At 35.9% G+C, this 22,969-nt stretch overlaps 1 protein-coding gene across 1 annotated transcript in view; it reads right to left on the bottom strand.

The window, feature by feature from the left end:
* Positions 1–576: 576 nt before the first annotated feature.
* Positions 577–22,969, bottom strand: part of mllt3 (MLLT3 super elongation complex subunit) — a 71,256-nt gene continuing 48,863 nt past the window's right edge. The window contains exons 8-13 of the mRNA XM_073837306.1: positions 10,290–10,362; positions 10,031–10,169; positions 9,780–9,879; positions 8,203–8,271; positions 4,365–4,436; positions 577–2,084 (exon numbers count right to left, since the gene is read on the bottom strand). Coding sequence (XP_073693407.1) covers positions 1,953–2,084; positions 4,365–4,436; positions 8,203–8,271; positions 9,780–9,879; positions 10,031–10,169; positions 10,290–10,362 — 585 coding nt within the window. The 3' untranslated portion in view covers positions 577–1,952. The remainder of the gene's footprint in view (positions 2,085–4,364; positions 4,437–8,202; positions 8,272–9,779; positions 9,880–10,030; positions 10,170–10,289; positions 10,363–22,969) is intronic.

Below are 22,969 nucleotides of genomic sequence, written 5' to 3'. Positions count from 1 at the left end.
TAATGACAGAATTTTTTCTTTTAAATATGTTCTTCCATTTTCATAATTGACAAAAATGCTGTTCCAATGCCAAAAGGGCCCAATTTACTTAAAATTATTAAATGTTACAGCCATTTCCCCCTATCTTTTTATACTTCTGGTGTTTCCATTTTAAAAAATTGCTTATAAAGTTGTCATCATACTATATTCATACCAAATATTGGATTTAATCTTATCAAATTGGTTTCTTAATTAGAACAGGTTTTGTATTTCTTTTTTAAACTGATCGATCAAAGGCTTCATTGATCTGAGCTTATGCACCTGCCAAAATGATCCACAATTAGTTTCTGTCCCTCAAAAACTGAGGTACATCCAAGATGAAATCCAAGATTTGATGATATTGCATGGCAGATTTACAGCAATTTTTAAAAGGCTGGTCAATTTGTTTGACCAGGAACACCAAATTAGGTAAAGGACATGGCATATTCATATGATTGTATAAACACCAGCATTCTCGTCCATTAAACAAACACAAGAAACATTTCTAACATCACTGATGAAATGCTCACTGGTCAGTAATTACACATCCACAACAACTCGGTTTTGAATTTATATTATGATCAAGAACTTTCAACTGGAAGCAGGTCAGTGACTTCCAAGAAAGGAAAGATAATCACTTTATCACATATAAAGTTTATATACACATATAAACGTTATATAATGATAACTAAACTAAAAGCTCTTTGGGCTGAGAAAATTAATCTGGGAAATAAACAACAATAAAGTGTACAAGGCATGATTTTCATTCAGCAAAAACAATTAAAAAAAAAAACTTTTTTCTTTTTTTTTCCTGATAAATTCAAACAGTTCACACAGTGCCAATTATTCAATCTGAACCCTTCTTAACCCCACCACCACCATCACTGTGTCTCCCAAAATATCTCTGTTTCTGGCTGGCTCATCTGATTTAACATTATAAGATAATGAAAAGTGAACGATGTTGCTTTTGCACAAAGCAGAGCTTGAGGGCTACAGCTCAACTGCACAATCTGCTCATATTGGCCTCTATCAAAAAATCTAATTAAAAACCAAAAAACAATGGAACTGAAAAGTAAACTTTGATTACTTCTTGATTTCCTCAGTTTAACAAAGAACTCCCAAACTACAATTAAGACTTGGCTTTTTCCCACTGGTTTGGGGACAACCAATGAACAGCCTTGGGAACTGTGGTCCCCAAAAACAATAAATAACATTAGAAGATTCAACAATACACGTTCCTACTGAAACATTTGGGATAGAGGTCACTTTGCTTAAGATCCTGCCTTCTCAAATGGCACACTGAAAACCATTATAATATTATTAATTATTTACCAGGGCAACATTTTAGAAAGAATTTGCAGACAATGTGCAATTCATCGATTAATATGGGTAAAAGTCTGTCCAGCATTTCACATGATGTACAGCATGAAAAACAATGCTTATGATCCAAAAAACAGCAACGTTAAGAGATGTTTCATTGCCAATGAGATGATGATGATGATGATCTCAAGTGCTTGCACAAGTTTAATATCATTTGCACTTACACACACACACACACACACACACACACTTGAAACTCATACTCAATAAATAGACAATGTGGTAAGGCAGTGTTGAAACATGCATTCATCACAAAGAACTTATCAAACATTCATACGATATACACAAATGTATTTTGTTTTAGAGCAAGAACATTTTTTGGCAATGTCGGATTATCAAGGCTTTTTGGGTGAAGTCCAGGTGGAGCGTAGGAATCTCCAGAGTCGTGTAATAACGTTGTCAATTTCTGAGGCCTTTCGAGAGACGAGAGGAGCTCTGGAATGAAAGCGGATCCTTTCCATTGCCTTACAAGTTTCGATTTAGAAGGAAAAAACAAAAGGAGGGCAAAAGGGAGGTGTGATTTTCCTCCTAATGGCAGCCAGCTGCACAAGTCTTCAAGACGATCCAGAGGTCTCCAGGTAGCTTTGCAGCTTCCGAACTGTGGTTTTGTCCAGAGAGCAGAGGTCAAAGTCAAAAGTTGTGTTTGTGATGTGAAAGTGACCCGTTTCCTCAATGAGGTTAACAATCTGCAACAAAAAGAGAGACGTTTTGATTAAGAAGTGGGGCATCACTCACATTTTCCTCAGAAAACATACCAATCTACTAAAATGAGTCACTCAGAAGCAGAACTTCTCAATAATACGTGGCCATTCGGTTCCCCTCTGGATCCGATACAAAGCTCCATTGACAGCGAGGAGCCTCTGTTTGCACGATATCTCGTGTCTGATTGTAATGAGGAAGATGCTTTACCAAAGCAGCCTGTTATTGGTTCCAGGCCTCGCTGCCTTAGATGAGGGACTGAATCGGTGATTATGAAGAGAAGGGGGGCTGCAGAGTGGCCACATGGATTAAACTGGGCCGTAATGGGACCCAAACCTGATCCGTTTCACACTACAAAGCAAAAGCCGCATATGGAAGGAATTTCTTCCATTTCTCCTGAACCCGGGCCAGAAGCGCAGGGAGACCCAGAGGCCTGTTATGACACTGAAGATAGAAGTCAGCTGTTGGAGCGCCTGTAGCCTGGACAAACAACCGTGGATGTACTGCTTTTGTTAAATTTAAGACGTTTAAGCAGACAACAAACAACTGTAAAAGTTGATGCTGATATAAGACATATTATATAATGTAACGTAACATAAAATAGTATTTATAAAATCATATAAAAACAGAGTTATTTCTGTCTTTCGCTGTAATATGTCAGTTTACCTTTCTAAACATTCATTTTGTCATTAATTGTAATAATCCAGTGAGATTGTTTGCACAAGGAGTCTGACAACAGCCAGTGCTCCACACAGAGATCTGATCATCATCATCCAGTCTGTCTGAAATTACATGAAGAAACTGAACAAACTGAGACTAAATTCAGAAGAACTGTGGCAACATCTCCAATATGCTTCAAGAAACCTACCTGCAAAGCTACCTGAAAAACCCAAGGCAAAAGCTGCTTTAAACGCAAAGGATGGTCATGGTGTTGATTTCATTTAGTTAATAGAAGTTAACTGATAAAGAAAATCTATTTATGACATTATTTTTTGACGGCACCCTCATTTTAGAGCCTAAAACTTTGAACAGTACTGTAACTTTGCAGGTAGAAATAATTTCACATCTGAATTATCCACAGCTGTGTTTTTTGTTTAGTGACAGTTGTTCATGAGTCCCTTGTTTGTTCTGAACAGTTAAACTGCCTGCTGTTCTTAAGAAAACTCCTTTTGGTCCCTTTACACTAGATCTTTTCACACTGAGGACAACTGAGGGACTCATATGCAACTATTACAGAATGTTTAAACGCTCACTGATGCTTCAGAAAGAAAAAAAACATGCATTAAGAGCTGGGGGTGAAAACTTTTGAACAATAATACGTGAAACAGAAATGTGGATTCATACTGTAGTAAAACACTAATGTGTGTTGCTCAGCGATGTACTGTATAACAGCTTTGTTTGTAACTATTTTCACTGGCAAAGCTGAACTCGAGGGATATTGCTGAACTATATCATATTATATAAATATAAAAACCCGCACAGGGGCATTGTTTACCCTAATATATATAATTTAAGTGGCGTATGACTGCATACTAATAGGCTCCATCATGTAGTCAGTCAGTTAGTCGTCCTGTATCAAGTAAGTCATTTCATATTTTAGTAATATTTCGTAGATGTTCCTCACAGAACAATTCCTTGTGGCTGGATAACAAAGAAATAAAGCTTGCCAACAAATGACATCAATTTTCCAGTTTATGTTAAGAGCTAATCATGGAAGTTAATCAATGCCGTATTTTATTGCAAAGGAGGTTGATTATTTCACAAAACAGCAAGATTAGCTTGATTAAGATGCACGTTTGCACCGTTTGGACCTCATTTGGAAGGTCTTCCAGACTTAAACTACCACAGGCTTTGCAACAGAAGGGCACGGCAAATCCCTGGAACTAGAGGAGTATTACTCTCCACTGTGGCAAAGCAAATAAGCCTCAAAGAACAGGAATTATGGGCCGCAAAGAGTTTACTTGGCAAGCACTTGAAGGAAGAGAAAACCTACTGTTACCAGTATGATTTATTACTGCCAGATATTCATTGACATGTTAATGCTTTGGGTAATAACTTTAAACTTTACAGGTTTCTAAACTTTTTCGGTAAAGCACTCGGTTTCCTTGGACATCAACAGGGAATTTTTAAGTGTCCCTTCTCATGTTCCCTCATAAAGGTCATTATGCGCTGAAGGAATACAGCACTGCGTCTCGTGCAACTGTCTGCGCAGGAGTGAGTGATTTAGGAAAGCTGCTTTCTGACAGTACATGCTCCTCATTTATTACCTGCTGTAATATGTGCCTTTCCCTTAGTGCCATTAGTCTTCTGTGAAGCTCAACCAGCTCATCCAAGTATGCCTGCGGAACGAGATGTTAGATTAATCGATAAAAAAAGGAGACATGTTTCAGATTGATCAATCACGCTCTTGCTAAATGTGGCATCTCTAAAATGTCATGGTGTCCTGCACTGCAGTGTTTTTGCCTTTTAGACTTTAAGGGTGTGTTCACACTTGTCATGCTTGGTTCAATTAAAACGAACTCTGGTGCGATTGCTCTGTTAGTGCATTGCAAAAAAGACCCTTCTTACTTAGTATTTTTGTCTTGTTTCTAGTAAAAATATCTAAAAATAATTCAATTAAGATGCACTTACTAGATAAGCAAAATGACATAAGATATTTAGTCTTGTTTAAAGCAAAATGCACTTAATTTTGTTTTAAAACAAGACTTACCCCACTGGCAGATAATTTTACATATTTTAAGCAAACTGCACCTAATTTAGTCACTTAATATAGTCAGCACTTAATTGTCATTTTGCTTATCTAATAAATGCATCTTAATTAGATGTTTTGACTAGAAACAAGAAAGAAATGTAAGATCTGCTGTTTTTATAGTTTGTAAAATATTTACAAATTTCACAATTCTATTTAATTCTGATTCCCAAGCTTGCGATTCAATTCGACTTCTGACTGGATTCAATTCGACTTCCGATTGGATTCAATTCGACTTCCGATTGGATTCAATTCGACTTCCGATTGGATTCAATTCGACTTCCGATTGGATTCAATTCGACTTCCGATTGGATTCAATTCGACTTCCGATTGGATTCAATTCGACTTCCGATTGGATTCAATTCGACTTCCGATTGGATTCAATTCGACTTCCGATTCGATTCATTTCGATTTCCGATTCGATTCATTTCGATTTCCGATTCGATTCATTTCGATTTCCGATTCGATTCAATTCGACTTCCGATTCGATTCAATTCGACTACCGATTCGATTCAATTCGACTTGCGCTTCGATTCGATTCAATTCGACTTGCGCTTCGATTCGATTCAATTCGACTTGCGCTTCGATTCGATTCAATTCGACTTGCGCTTCGATTCGATTCAATTCGACTTGCAATCCGATTCGATTCAATTTGACTTCCGATCCGATTCAATTCGACTTCCGATCCGATTTGATTCAATACGACTTCCGATCCGATCCGATTCAATTCGACTTCCGTTCCGATTTTATTCAATTCGACTTGCGATTTGATTCAGTTCGACTTGCGATTTGATTCAGTGTGACTTGCTATTTGATTCAGTTCGACTTGCGATTTGATTCAATTCGACTTGCGATCCGATTCGATTCAACTTGCAATTTAATTCAGTTTGACTTCTGATCCGATTTGATTCAGTTCGACTTCCGATCCGATTTGATTCAATTCAACTTCCGATTTGATTCGACTTGCGATCCGATTTGATTCAATTCGACTTGCGATTTGATTCAATTCGACTTGCGATCCGATTCGATTCAATTCGACTTGCAATCCGATTCGATTCAATTCGACTTGCAATCCGATTCGATTCAATTCGACTTCTGTTTCGATTCAATTCGACTTGCAATCCAATTCGATTCAATTCGACTTCTGTTTTGATTCAATTTGACATGCGGTCCGATTCGATTCAATAAAAAAGGATAAAAAAAGGAGACATGTTTCAGATTGCTCAATCACGCTCTTGCTAAATGTGGCATCTCTAAAATGTCATGGTGTCCTGCACTCTATTCGACTTGCGATCCGATTCAATTCGACTTGCGATCCGAAACAATTCAATTCGACTTGCGATCCGAATCGATTCCTTGCGATCCGATTTTATTCAATTCGACTTCCGATCCGATTTGATTCAATTCGACTTCCGATCCGATTCAATTCGACTTCCGATCCGATTTGATTCAGTTCGACTTCCGATCCGATTTGATTCAGTTCGACTTGCGATTTGATTCAGTTCGACTTGCGATTTGATTCAGTTCGACTTGCGATTTGATTCAGTTCGACTTGCGATTTGATTCAGTTCGACTTGCGATTTGATTCAGTTCGACTTGCGATTGATTCAGTTCGACTTGCGATTGATTCAGTTCGACTTGCGATTTGATTCAGTTCGACTTGCGATTTGATTCAGTTCGACTTGCGATTTGATTCAGTTCGACTTGCGATTTGATTCAGTTCGACTTGCGATTTGATTCAGTTCGACTTGCGATTTGATTCAGTTCGACTTGCGATTTGATTCAGTTCGACTTCCGATCCGATTCAGTTCGACTTGCGATTTGATTCAGTTCGACTTCCGATCCGATTTTATTCAGTTCGACTTCCAATCCGATTTTATTCAATTCGACTTGCGATTTGATCCAATTCGACTTGCGATTTGATCCAATTCGACTTGCGATTTGATCCAATTCGACTTGCGATTTGATCCAATTCGACTTGCGATTTGATCCAATTCGACTTGCGATTTGATCCAATTCGACTTGCGATTTGATCCAATTCGACTTGCGATTTGATCCAATTCGACTTGCGATTTGATCCAATTCGACTTGCGATTTGATCCAATTCGACTTGCGATTTGATCCAATTCGACTTGCGATTTGATCCAATTCGACTTGCGATTTGATCCAATTCGACTTGCGATTTGATTCAATTCGACTTGCGATTTGATTCAATTCGACTTGCGATTTGATTCAATTCGACTTGCGATTTGATTCAATTCGACTTGCGATTTGATTCAATTCGACTTGCGATTTGATTCAATTCGACTTGCGATTTGATTCAATTCGACTAGCGATTTGATTCAATTCGACTTGCGATTTGATTCAATTCGACTTGCGATTTGATTCAATTCGACTTGCGATTTGATTCAATTCGACTTGCGATCCGATTTGATTTTATATAAGTGTAACTACATTACAAGGTTAAAATTAACTAATTTGCATACAAACACTACACTCAAAGTTTTAATAATAATAAGTTTTTTTTTAAGTTACAGTTTTTTAAAATGAAAAACATTTAAATTGGGGCTGTCATAAAAACTTAATGGATGTATTAAACAAAGTAAACGTTTTTTGCAGTCTGTGGTTGATTTGAGTAAGTGTGAACGCTGCCATCCGAACCCAAACAAGCGGACTGAGATCACTAAAAAGATGGGTCTCGGTCTGCTTCCAAACAAACTCTGGTGCGGTTTGAATGAAATATGAATGCAACAAGGACCAAAATTCTTCTAAAAAAACTAAAAACAGAAAGTAATAACAAGATGCAATGCTATGAGGACATGAAGGGATTTCATGAAGGGAACAAGCGGTGTATCCAAAACAAAATCAGTGAGAGGGCAAACATGGAGCAACGAGGAGGTAAAGTGCCTTTTATGAGCTCTTTATGAGTGCACAGGTGGTAAAAAAAAATTAAATCATACATACGCAACAATAAGCGAGCTTTAGTCCAGCAGACTGCATTAGGTTTATTCGACTAAAAGCGACTAAGTCGAACACACCTTTTCCTTTTGTTTGGAGTGTTCGGTGAGTTCTGTCCAAAATATACATGATTCAACCCGACCAATCAGGTTGTGAATGTATCACTATGCCTTTAGGTTCGGTACCTTTAGGATCGCTGTCAAAAATGGCAGTGTGAACGCTAAGCAGATCAGGACCAAATGTATAATTTTCCTTTTTGGTCCGGACCAAATGAACCAAACAAACTGAACTACAAGTGTGAACACACTCTAAGTGGCAAAATAAAGTATCAAAAATGTCATATGACATACACAATATTAATGTAATGTAGCACATATGTATTAAAAATGACTGCTTACCTTGTCACAGTCAATGTTCTTATTTTTATCCATTTTTGCTTGTTTCATAGGACTCTTCACTTCGTGTATCTGCAAAATTTATCATAATGTAATAACATTATAATATATATATGTTATCCTAAAGTACAATTTAGTGTTGATCATTTTTAAAAAAATGTTTTTTAAAGAAATCTGAACAAGGTTGCTTTTATTTGCTAAAAAATACAGTAAAAAAGTAATATTGTGAAAAGTATGACATTTTAAAATAACTTTATTTTAACTTAGTTTACAACGCAAATCATTCCTGGGATGATAAAGCAAAATTTTCAGCATCATTACTCCAGTCTTCAGTGTCACATGATCCTTCAGAAATCATTCTAATATCATTCTAGCATTTTTTATTACATTTTAAGTTACATTTTACAAGATACATTTTTAAAACAGTTGAAAATAAAATATGAAATAAAATATTTCTATACATTTTTAAATTAATATTTTTGAAATATGTAATCAATTATAATTAATAATTAAATCAGTGATATTTTTCTAGCTCAAAAATCTAAACATTTGTAATAAAATATATTAAATTAAAAAAAAAAAAAATTCCCTATTTCTAGGGAAAATAAAATAAAATTAATTGCCTATTTTTTTTTAAATCAATATTTTTGAAATGTAAAAAAAAAATCAATAATGAATAATAAATCCCTATTCTTTTTTTATAAACTATGTAATGATTCATAATTAATAAAATCAGTGACATTTTTCTGGCTCAAAAATAAAAACAGCTGTAATAAATAAAATAAAATAAAATAAAATAAAATAAAATAAAATAAAATAAAATAAAATAAAATAAAATAAAATAAAATAAAATAAAATAAAATACCTATTCTTTTTATAAACTACAGCATTTAAACACATCTCACTATAATAAAAAACTACCTAAATTGCCAAAAATTAATTTATATGTTCAACTAAAACATTCATTACAGTAAATTGCACTTTCTGATGATGCATATGACATACAACACATTTTTTACTGGAGAAGTAATAATAAAAACTAATCAATTTCGGTAAGTTGTACTCTTTCTTTTAACATACATTCTGATATTTATTCATGTTTATTTCATGCTAAAATCAGCATTAAACAGAGGAGATTCTTCTCTTGAACTGAGGTGCTACAGCAATCTGTCACTCCACATTAAATTTGCTGTTTGAAGACTGTAATAAAATGGACAAAATCTGAGACTTTGTTTCATATCAAAAGTAACAAAGCACAAAGCTTATTGCTATTTATTAGATGGGAAGTGCTACAATGTTCCATTAATTCATTGAAAACAAACTAGACTAATCGATATTTAAGAATCAATACTTTCGTAAAATAAGAATCGATTAGAATCGAGAAATCAATATTTTACCCAGCCCTAGTTTTAAAATCTTCCTAACAACATACAGAACACATACACAGCTTTATAGTTTATTGACAGTTCAATTTCTCTTCCCCCCCCCCACACATAATTTCACCTCATTCTCTTGATAAGCACAAGAGTTGATATGGAAGAGCTACAGGAATGGAATGACAGAAGGTGATTCCAGCTCACCTGGTTATTGGCGTTTTTCAGTAGAGGTTGGGGGTCGTTATGGGGCAGCGGTGAAGAGGCAGAGCTATTTTCACTGTCACTGCCGTCACTTAAACTCACCCTGCAAAATATGTGACAGATATTCACCATTCATTACATCCTTCTGAGCATCCTCACGGCAGCTACACAGAATAATATGCAGGCATGGACATATAAAATTGATTTTTTTTTCTGCAGCCGGGGTTACGTGGCAGTTTTGCATTGATATTTACCTGCGGTGGCGATGTGTCATTTGCGTGTGTAACGGTCGCTCCATGTCCGAGTCCATGTCATTATCATCCTCCTCTTCAGAATCCTCTTCGTTTTCGTCTGAGTGCAAATCTGGGATCACCGACCGCAAAGGACCCAACACTACAAGTGAATAAAGAAGGAAAATGTCTACAAAAAAGTTTTTCTTTATAGTAATATTTCATAGGATTCATCGCACACACATATCCTCAGTCAGGATGTGGCAAATATTAAAAAGGTTACCTTGCCGCTTGTGCGCTCGTCCAAAGCCGGAGCTGGAACTAGAACTGGAGCTGGCCGGACTGGGCTGATCCGACTAGGAAAGAAGGCAAAGTACCAACTTAATAAAAAATAGTAATACTAATATCAAAGCAGTTTGGTTTTGTGTGCTCAAGAAGTCTGGCCATGAGATGAAGTGGGAAATCAGCACTTTCTACTTTTTGATATCTCCCGATATACAGACTCTGTATCACATGATGTTAACATCAAAAACACATTTGCTAAGCCTTGCACTGTATTGCTTTTCCTCATGACACCAAATTGGTTTTGCAGTCTTATAATAACAGGGCGCAATATTTTTAGAAAATATGTAACCAGTTATAACTAAAAAATAAAATCAGTGACATTTTTCTGACTCAAAAATAAAAACAGCTGTAATAAAATAAAATAAAATAAAATACCTATCAATATTTTTGTAATATATGTGTAATTATAATTAATAATACAATCAGTGACATTTTTCTGGCTCTAAAATAAAACAAAACAAAATAAACAAATAAAATAAAATAAAATTCCCTATTCATAGGGAAAATAAAACATATTACCTATTTTCTTATTCAATATTTTTTCTTTTATAAAAAATAAAATACAATTCATTACTTTTAAAATTAATATTAAAATCAGTGTCATTTTTCTGGATATAAAATAAAATAAAATAAAAATCATCCCCATTTATAGGGAAAATAAAAGAAAATAAAATCCTTTTCCTATTTAAATCAATATTATTGTAATATGTAATTAATTATAATTAATAATAAAACCAGTGACATTTTTTGTGGCTCTAAAATAAAATAAAATAATGTTTTTTATTTCATAAAAATATAATAAAATTCATCACTTTTTTAAATAAATATTTTTTTAAATATGTAATTAATTATAATTAATAAAATCTGTGACATTTTTCGGGCTCTAACATAAAATAAAATAAAGATGCCATATTTATAAATATTCATAAAAAATTATAAAAAAAATCATTACCTATTTTATGTAATTAATTATAATTAACAATAAAATCAGTGACAATCTTCTGGCTCTAAAATAAAATGAAATTTTTATTTTATTTTATGCTCTACATGACATTCAAGACAGCATTAACCTACATGAAATTATAATACTAATAATAGCAATAATAATATATGACATAAATGTATCAGCTAATATAAAATCAGCTAAAAATTTTCTCGCTCAAAAAAACCCAACTAATTAAATTCATATATTCCTTTTTTTACTGATCATAAATTATAAATCGCATAATTTACGTATATATGAATTGCAGCAGCTAAACATTTCACCATAAAACAAGATCTAAAACCCCACACAAGGATTGATGTCCATTTGAACCAGTCCATTAGAATGTTACTGAATAAACTACAGTTTTTTTTAAACGCATCTGAACTTCTGTCAGTCATCGCTTGGTATCCTTTCTACTTTTAGTTACTCAAATACTGCATGACACCTAATAACAGCGGTTTAAAAACTGACTCTGAAAGAGAACCAAACGCAGTTACTTGTGAGGCCATTTCCACGATCCTCTGTTCCACACTAGAGGCTTTGATGGGTATTAGTGTCACTTCCTCACTGTAAATCAGTGGGTTCCCCGTTCACCCGACCTAATGAAGGCTGATTTATGATCACACAGATCCCTTTGGGGCAATCTTCACACTAAACCTTCCTACTCACACGTCTCTTTACTCAAAGAGTGCAAAAAAGCTATATAAAAACTATTAATCCAAATAATGTTGCTAAAACAGTCAAATTGTACGGAAACAACAGCAAACGATTTTAGCTCTCCATACTGCTGAAAATGTGCATACTGGTCTTTTCCGTAAATGAAAACAAAAGTGAAGGGAATGAGACAGTTATTCAGTGAGTAAGTCTATCAGGCTGAGGTTAAACTAGATTTAGTGGAGGCCTCTTTGAACTCTTGCATCTGTAGATTAATTGTTGAGGATCCCACAATTTACGAGGCACCTTTGAACTCACGCGGCAATATCTCACTACAGACCCAAGCCTCTCGGAACAATAGGACTGTGATTGATTGGATGCATGGAGGTAAAAGAGCAGACATGTTTTTAAAGGGCCCCTGTTTGCTTTTAGAGACACATGCGTCATGTTTTCTGAGAACACCATTAAAATGTAACCAATCACATCTTGTGCTCTTTTGCTGTTTGAACGTTTGAAGACACGTTTAATATCATTGAAGTAGCCAATTTAATCAAGAGCTTCTGATTTTATAAAAGCAAATGTAAAATTCTGATGACACTGCAAAAACATTATGTGCTTTATTAGTATTTTTGTCTTGTTTTCCATTGTCTAAAGATCCATATATAAAGATACAGTTGGTCAAAAGTTTACATCCTCCTTTTCAGAATCAGCAAAATGTTAATTATTCTACCAAAATAGGAGGGATCATACAAGATGCATGCTATTTTTTATTTTATTTAGTACTGACCTGAATAAGATGAGGTTTACTGATGCTCCAAAAGGAAAAACGATGCATTAAGAGCCAAAAGAATGGAGATTTTTCACCTCCTGGCTCTTAATGCATTGTGTTTCCTTCTGAAGCATCAGTGAGCATCTGAGCCTTCTGTAATAGTTGCATATGAGTCCTTCAGTTGTCCCCAGTGTGAAAAAAAGATGGATCTCAAAACCATACAGTCACTGTTGGAAGGGGTTCATATACACAAAAATGCAAACCAAAGAATTTGTAGGACCTAAAGGATTTCTCTGAAGAACAGCAGGCAGTTCAACTGTCAAATAAGGACAAATAAGGGACTCGCAAACAACTATCAATTAAAAAAAAAAACATTCAGGTAACAACACAGTATTAAGAATCAAGAGGATGTAAACTTTTGAACGGGTTCAACTATTATTTTCTCTTGTGGACTATATGTAAATGTCTTTTATGTGAAATTTCTCATTCAGGTCAGTACTGAATAAACAATAACATGCATTTTGTATGATTTTGTTAAAATAATTAACATTTGCTGCTTCTAAAAGGGGGATGTAAACTTTTGACTGTAAATGACTTAACTGTAGATGCCAAATCACATAAGAAGTCTTGTTTTCTGAGAAATGAAGTGAGTTTATGATTAAAACCAGAACAAATATCTGATAACGGGCTCAGATAAAGTACTTACTACTTGATTTAAGATGTGTAGATATTTGTATTGGAAAATGAGACAAAAATAGAGCTAGATATTCATTTTTGTAGCATATGAATTTAAGCTTTTCTGTCCTGATTTAAGACCTTTTAAGGCCTTAATTCATGGAAGAGCTCAAGACTTTTTAAGACCTGCAGAAACCCTGCTGCAATCACAAAATTAATGTTGCATTAAACTACATTTATACTACCAGTCAAAAGCTTTTGAACAGTAAAATATTTATTGTTTTTTTTAAAGAAGTCTTTTCTGCTCACCAAGCCTGCATTTATTTCATACAAAGTACAGCAAAAGCATTTTGAAATATTTTTACTATTAAAAAAAAACTGTTTTCTATTTGAATATATTTTAAAATGTAATTTATTCCTGCGATTTCAAAGCTGAATTTTTAGCATCATTACTCCAGTCACATGATCCTTCAGAAATCATTCTAATATGTACTCTAAGTGTACTCATCTGTTTTAAATACTGATGATAATAATAAAAAAATGTTTCTAGAGCAAATCAGCATTTTAGAATGATTTCTGAAAGATCATGTGACACAAGACTGGAGTAATGATGCTGAAAATTCTGCTTTGATCACAAGAATAAATTACATTTGAAAATATATTCATATAGAAAGCAGTTCTTTTAAATAGCAAAAAGATTTCAAAATTTTACTGTTTTTGCTGTACTTTGGATCAAATAAATGCAGGCTTGGTAAGCAGAAGAGACTTTAAAGAACACAAAAAAATCTTACTGTTCAAAAACTTTTGACTGGTAGTGTAATCCTGAATTTGATGCATTAAAATCATAATTTTAGACTGACATTTTTCTTTGAATACAAATGTTCTTCCTCAGTCATTAGCAACATATGTGACCCTGGACCACAAAACCAGTCATAAGGTCAAATTTTACAAAACTGAGATATACACATCATATGAAAGCTCAATAAATAAGCTTTCTATTGATTTATGGTTTGTTAGGATAGGGCAATATTTAGCCGAGATACATCTATTTGAAAATCTGAAATCTGAGGGTGCAAAAAATCTAAATACTGAGAAAATCACCTTTAAAGTTGTCCAAATTAGGTTCTTAGCAATGCATATTACTAATCAAAAATTACATTTTGATAGGTTTACAGTAGGAATTTTACAAAAAATCTTCATGGAACATGATCTTTACTTAATTTCCTAATGATTTTTGACATAAAAGAAAAATCTATAATTTTGACCCAAACAATGTATTTTTGGCTATTGCTACAAATATACCCCAGCGACTTAAGACTGGTTTTGTGGTCCAGGGTCACATATTTTAGATGTGCAATATGTTTTGAAAAGTAAAACAAGATATATTATGGTAGGACATGAAGTGATCCATCAGAAATTGTGAAAAGTGGGTGTTTGGCAGTATATAGCACTGGTACCCAATTGTTTGAAACCTAAGTGGCCTTGACAGCAGAGCAGAAAATGATAAGTATGAATTTATAAAATTTCTCTTGGAATAACTGATGTTTCATGCACAATAAGATTTTGTTCAAACTCTTCTGCATCTTAGACACTTTTATCGCACCTTAGTTGCAAATGTCAGCAATTAAATGTGTCCACCTGCCACTATGAAAAGAAATACAACAGCTTCTGAATGCAGATCCATCCTTTTTCAAGCATTTAAAAACAAAAAAAGAAATCATTATTCATATAGCATCAACAAAAGAGAAGGTTAACATGGTCCTTGCTAAGAAAACACTTTCAAAGAGAGGCTCTTGTGAAAACGGCCCGTTCTAACAAAGCAAAATGAATGTAATGATGTTCTTTTAAAATTACATTCAGTGCAACAGAGAAGTGAGCCGTAAGTGGAGCGAATTGGACTGATTAACTGCAATCCACAAAGACTTCCCGACCAAATGGAGGTATAATACAAATCAGGCTTATTGTGGTAAATGGGGCCGAGGATAAAAGAGTAAGAAAGGCGCTCTGTTACAATTGCCGTTCTGACTCTCCTCTTGGCTTAAGTTTTGAGGGTTTAAAGTTACATTAAAGTCCACTCTGTTTTTCTTCGCTGTACTCACGTTAAGTTTAAATTTGTACTCTAGGTGGAAACGCATTTTACAAGCTTTCTGAAATTGCACGAGGTGAAGGGACATTTCAGGCGCTCGTGAAAAAAAAAACGGCGAGGAAGTTCAATGCGAAACTATTAACCTAATTCCTCTTGGAGAGCGGCCCGAAAGGAAATCTAAAGAAGCTATTAAAGTTAATCTGAATTAATTTGTTTACATTCTTCTCTGATGAGCACTTGGTGAAACTGAATCGGGTCTCTTGAACAAAATGTACAAGGAGAAGCCATTCAGCTCCTCAGCGGATGGAGAAAGTGAGTGTGGGATTTATAACAGGGCTAGTACAGTGATTATGGCTAATGGCTAAGAAAGGTTTTAGAATCCTCTTGGGAAACGTGGCTAACGTTGTCTATTCAGTTGAAACGGGCCACGAGGATGCAAATTAGATCACCCTGTCCTTGCAATCCTCACTATACTAGTGAAACCATGGTGCACTGGAAGTTCATCTGAAACTTAAGAAGGCTTGAGGGCAATTTTCAAGTTAAGATTTTTATTTAAAGAAATACATTTTTATACAGCAAGGATGCATTAAATTGATCAAAAGTGCCATTGACGACTGGAAATTCTGTTCTTTTGAACTTTCTATTCAAAGATTCTATTCTATTCTACATTTTCAAATATTACTAAATTTTCAGTATTTCAACAACACAGTTTAAACGTCATTTTAACATGACTATATATGTGACCCTGGGACAAAACCAGTTTTAAGTAAGCATTGGTATATTTGTAGCAATAGCCGATTTTTCTTGCACGCAAAAAATCGTTAGGATATTAAGTAAAGATAATTTGTAAATTTCCTACCGTAAATATATCAAAACGCAACTTTTGTATGTAATATGCATTGTTAAAAACTTCATTTGGACAACTTTAAAGGTGATTTTCTCAATATTTAGATTTCTTTTGCACCCTCAGATTCCAGATTTTCAAATAGCTGTATCTTGGCCAAATATTATCAATATACAAGCAAATGTGGCCCAAATCAGATATTTTTTGCTCACATGTGATCTGTTTTTCCTCATGACAGCACAAACCACATGGAATCTAATCTTTTCAATTTCGATTTGAGCCACTTCCATATGTGGTACTAAATCCAACACAGGTCAGATGTTTTGCAATGCGACCGCAATCTAAACAGTCATATCGGAATTCATTCGACTTTTACGTCATTCGTGATCAACATTCGTCACAATTCTGTGCTCATGGGAGTCACTTTTACACAAGATTTTACATACACAAGTTATCAAGACGAAAGGTAGTCAGTAGAAGTACGGTGATGTGTCAGAACTCTATATAGGAGCAAAATGAGGGCTCCATAAAAGTTTAAAAACTCTGCTGTCTTTTGTCACATCCTCGTCTTTATTTTTCAAATTGCCTGTGCATAAATTCGTTGGCTTCTGCAGCAGATCACGCTATAAATAAACGCATAATCACTTACTTTATGTCCTCCGTTTTTACCTCTGCATGACAGCGCCCCCACTAATGTGATATTAACCCATAGGAACGCGATTGGGCTAGTTTTGGACTAATTTTGAGAAGCAATTGGGCAGATTGTGTTGTGACAACCTGCCAACCCTGTTAGTATTGTTCTTTTGCACATGCGGGTCAGTTCAGAATCATTACCTGTTTACACTGGAAATCTGATATTGGCCACATTTAAAGCAACAATGTGAACAGCTATACAATAAAATTTTCAGCACAAACCACATAGAATCTGATCTTTTTAATTCTTTTTAACTGTTCAGTGTGAACAGTAATATCGGAAGTCATGTGACTTTTACGTCATTCTAGATTAACACTCGTCATGATTCTGCACTCATGTTATTCACTAAGGGTGCTTTCACATCTGTGGTTCGGTTCATTTGGTCCGGACCAAGGGCAACAAATGATACATTGTAGCATTTTTCTGCCGTTTTGGGTCCTTTTCACACCACACTGATTGCTCTGGTCCGAACCAGTTGAAACGAACCAAAATGCAGTCATGTGACAACATCCACATCACTCGTTGGCCAGATCGTGTCATTGAACCACTGATCTATAATAGAGAATTATATAGATCAGTGTATTGAACGTATTTTCTAAACTGTTAGGCACGTTTTTTCAATTCGCGAACGCGCCGCATCGAGGTAAAAACATCTCAACTTTTCAGGATGCTGCAAGCACACCGCAGGTCATGTGACATGAACCAACCAATCAGCTTCATCCTTTCCCTTAATAACATTGAAAGCACTGGCAAGTTGGAGGAACAACTTATACAGGAATAAACATTTTTTAATAAATATAATAGCAGAGCTACTGCAAGCGATTTTTAATGCTGAAAAATCCATTTATCCTTTGCTGAAACTTAGCGTATTTATGGAGAGCGCATGTCATGGCTGCTTAGCAACGGCAGACGCCACTGGAGCGCAAGCTTTCCACGCGTTTTTAGGCGCGACATGTGAACGGAGAGTTTTTGAAAGTTGGGACCTATATGATCATCAGACCAAATTTATGAGGCTCCGCACCTCCTCACAACTCCAAGTTTGTCCGCGAGCTGTCAAGGGGCTATGTTGCTAAAGCACTAACTGTCAACAAATACTTGTCCTCATCCCATAATGAACAGCGCAGCAGACTACGGCAGCTGGATTAGTCCAAAAAGGTGCAGTACTTTTTGCGGTTGGGTCTGTTCAAGTTCGGTTCATGTTCTCACCATAAACGAACCGCTCCAGTGTTCGTTTGAAAGCGTACCGAGACCACCTCTTCAGGCAGGTCTCGGTACGCTTCTTTGGTCCGCTTTTGGTGCGCACTCGAGTGCGATTGCTATATTCACACCTGCCCAAACGAACCGCACCAACAGGGAAAACGAACTCTAGTGCGATTCAACCGAACTAAATAAGGCAGGTGTGAAAGCACCCTTAAATGATTTTGAGCCAATGAGGGCTTATATCATAAAAGTTTAAAAACTTTGTTCTCTTCTGTCACATCCTTGTCTTTGTTCTATATTTTGCCTGTGCATAAATTGGGCTGGTTTCTGTGGCAGATCAAGCGATAAATAAATGCATGCTGCCGCAGGTTGTTTTTCAACTCTGTGGGTTGAAGCTACCCCACTAACGTGGTATTTACCCCCTGGAACGGGATTGGGCTAGTTTTGGACTAGTTTTGAGAAGCAATTGGGCAGATTGTGTTGTGACAACCTGGCAACCCTGTTAGTATCGTTCTTTTGCGCATACAGGTCAGTTCAGAATTATTATCTGTTTACACTGGAAATCTGCTATTGGCCACATTTTAAAGCAACAATGTGAACAGCTTTACAAAAAAATCAGATCTGACAAATTGAGCACTAAGGCTCACAGGCTACGTTCACACTGCAGAAAAACGTGGCCCAAATCCATTTTTTTTTTTTTTGCTCACATGTGAGATCTGTTTTTCTCATGACAGTGTGAACAGCACAAACCACATAGAATCTGATCTTTTTAATTCTTTTTAACCGTTCAGTGTGAACAGTCATATCGGAAGTCATGTGACTTTTACATTACTGTAGATCAACATTCGTCATGATTCTGCGCTCATGGGAGTCACTTCAATGATTTTGAGCCAATGAGGGCTCATATCATAAAATTAAAAAAACTTTGTTCTCTTCTGTTACATCCTTGTCTTTATTCTATATTTTGCCTGTGCATAATTTTGATGGTTTCTGTGGCAGATCACATGATAAATAAATGCATACTTGCTAACTTTATGTCCTCCGTATTTACTTCCACATGACAGCGCAAGTGTTGGCAAGTCCACAGTTTTCCTGCAAAATTGTGAAACTTTTTCACTGTTGCCGCAAGGTTGTTTTTCAACTCTGTTGGTTGAAGCTAATCCACTAACGTGGTATTTACCCCTTGGAACGCGATTGGGCTAGTTTTGGACTAATTTTGAGAAGCAAATGGGCAGATTGTGTTGTGACAACCTGGCAACCCTGTTAGTATTGTTCTTTTGCACATGCGGGTCAGTTCAGAATCATTACCTGTTTACACTGGAAATCTGATATTGGCCACATTTAAAGCAACAATGTGAACAGCTATACAAAAAAAATTGGATCTGACAAATTGAGCACTAAGGCTTCACAGGCTATGTTCACACTGCAGGGAAATGTGGCCCGAATCCAAATTTTTTTTGATCACATGTGACTCGGATCTGTTTTTCTCATGACAGTGTGAACAGCACAAACCACACAGAATCTGATCTTTTTAATTCTTTTTAACCGTTCAGTGTGAACAGTCATATCGGAATATATGTGACTTTTACATTACTGTAGATCAACATTCGTCATGATTCTGCGCTCATGGGAGTCACGTCAATGATTTTGAGCCAATGAGGGCTCTTCTGTCACATCCTTGTCTTTATTTTATATTTTGCCTGTGCACAATTCCGCTGGATTCTGTGGTAGATCACACAATAAATAACTGCATAATTGCTAACTTTATGTCTGTGTTTACTTCCATATGACAGTGCAAGTGTTGCCAAGTCCACAGTTTTCCTGCAAAATTGGGAAAGTTTTTCACTTTTGCCGCAGGTTTCAACTCTGTGGGTTGAAGCTACCTGGAACGCAATTGGGCTAGTTTTCGACTAGTTTTGAAAAACAACTGGGCCAACTTTGCTGTGAAAATCCGAATCATTATCTGGTAACACTGAAAATCTGATATTGGCCACATATAAAACATAAAAATATAAAAAGATCTGAGCAAAAGTGGTGATTTCAGCTTTAATTTCTGTTATTGTCTTATAGACTTGCCCTTACTTCAGAATTACGGCTACTGTGCAATAACTACAGTAATTTTCAAACAACGTGCTTAAACCCACATCCACCATCTCCTCACACAGCACCCGCCAAAAACTATTCACCATGGGCATCCTCACGGTGCCTTAAACCTATAAAAATACTGCAACGAATCGAAGGCAGAATATAACAGCGCGCTATAAAACTGTTACGGCTCACTCACTCGACTGGGGGTGACAGTGGTGCTAGTGAGAGTTGCTGGCAGGGGGCAGGTGCTAAAAATCTCCCGTGAAGCGAGTCGACAATAGGGGCTACCAAAAGCCCTGCAAGCAGGGTGGTAAAGACACTTAACTTCAACCCCTTGGCGAGCCTGTGGAAGAGCAAAGTTGCTTCTTTGAAGTTCCTTTCCCTTCATTCTCACTGTTTTTTTCTTTACCCTTCTTTCTTTTTTCTTCAGTCTGCATTTTACTGCCTGTTTGTCCGTCTGGGAGCCTGGCTGACATCAAACGCATGGTCAGGGTTCTGCGCTGTAAATCAAGCCGCCTTTCTCTTACGGGCCGCACCCCTCTTCTCGAACTAGACGCTTGTAAAAGCTCATCCAAGAAGGCCTGCACCCCTTAGACAATAAAACTGATGTCATCACTCATGAGGAAAGGCTAGCGTGTCTTTAAGCATGAAGATCATCTGGAGTGTTTGGGTTCAAACGCTTGAGAACATGAAGAGAGAAAGCAAGAGCCTTGCTGTCACCCAATCTTGAGTAATGGCAGAGCTGTGGCTATGCAGTAAAATGCTACATTACTTTTTTTTAGAGCTAATGAAAAAGCAACTTCCATTAACATGGACACGGGCTGCAGTTTGCGGTGACATGCAGACCACCAAACTAAACCCATGCACTAAACCAGTAGAGCTCTGAACACACACATCTGAATTATTAAACAAGGAAATGTCTGTTAAATGCTGTTACAAGACAAATGTGGTGCTTAAGAGACATGGTGTTAACAGACATGTGTCAGCACGCGATATACAGCAGTCATCGAACATTTATGTGAATTATGAGTCTTTTTTAACCAATTATGGACTTAAAATGCCAACATGCTCATAATGACTCTTCAAAACTTTGTATATACATTAAAACACTGCAATAAACAAAAATGAAAGACCTTCACACAAGCTTCACGAGTTGAGCAGAGGCAAAGCAGGTGGTCACTAGCAGCACCACACAGCTGGTCTGTGGCTTTACGACCATCGCCTCTGCTGTGGTGCCATAAATCTAGCAGTGGCTCTGAAACTGGCAACTGCTCTGTTTCAGGACTATTGTCTCATTCCCTTCAAGCTCGTGAAGCTCTTCGCTTAAGGAGGACGTCATATAAACAGATTTTAGGATTGAGTTACATCCACCCCCCACTGGTCTTTTACTCTGTGTGAGAAACACGGCAACATGCGCTTTGGATTTGGCCAGTGACTGCGGCCCTTAACCTGTACTTAAATTTATCTTGTGATAAGTACGTTATTTTCTTTTATGCCAAAAATTAGGATATTAAGTAAATATCATGTTCCATGAAGATATTTTGTACACTTCCTACAATAAATATATCAAAACTTAATTTTTGATTAATAATACGCATTGCTAAGAACTTCATTTGGACAACTTTCAACGCGATTTTCTCAATATTTTGCTTTTTTGCAGCCTTAGATTCTAGATTTTTAAATAGTTGTAACTTGGGAAAATACATCAATGGAAAGGTTATTTATTCAGTTTTCAGATGATGTATAAGTTTTCATTTTTCATTTTAAAGTTTTCCAGTTAATACTTATCATTTTTTAGCTATATTTCAATTAACAAAAACAAGTTAGTTAACAACAACAATGCTGGATAAGTATAGTTTGGATATTAGGTACAAAAGGAGGGGGAAAATAGTTTGAAGTGTCAAAAGATAAACCCAAACAACCATCCCAGTACTCATCTGTCAGTACATTGATATGCACCCCTGAAAACTAGCAATGTATTAAATATATTACAAATATAATTTAGTATATTGACGTATATTAATCATCTACCTGTGCATATGAATGTATCCACTAATGCTTGTTAGTTATGGTCTGAAAGGCTGGAAAACATCACAAGCAAGACCAAAATAACCATAGATTGAACCACTTATGCCTTTTTACTGTGGTTATCATAACTAGTATAACAAATAAAAGCCATATGTATAATATAAGTGAAGAAAATTCCCTACCTTCCTGTAACATTTATGAGAAACTACCCAAAATAGTTCAACCAAAAATGAAAATTCTGCCATTAATTACCTGTAGGACCCTTGTTCATCTTTAAAAGACAAATTATATTTGTATTTTCGATGAAACCAGAGAGCTTTCTGACCCAGAAAGGCCCAGAAAGGTAGTAAGGGCATTGATAAAATAGTCCATGTGACATCAAATGGTACAACCGTAATATTATAAAACTATGAGAATACTTTTTGTGCGCAAAGAAAACAAAAATAGCGACTTTATTTAACAATTTCTTCTCTTTCGTGTCGGTCTTCGGTGCATGTTCAGCAGAGTGTGAATGCGTTGTGGTACTGTCGTGAATGTGCGTCAAAAAACTGACACAGCAGAGAAGAAATTGTTGAATAAAGTTGTTTTTTTGCTT

Source organism: Garra rufa, chromosome 3 (genome assembly GCF_049309525.1).
Source record: "Garra rufa chromosome 3, GarRuf1.0, whole genome shotgun sequence".
NCBI classification, from domain to species: domain Eukaryota; kingdom Metazoa; phylum Chordata; class Actinopteri; order Cypriniformes; family Cyprinidae; genus Garra; species Garra rufa.
The sequence above is the reverse complement of the archived record's forward strand: the minus strand, read 5'-3'. Positions and strand labels throughout refer to the sequence as shown.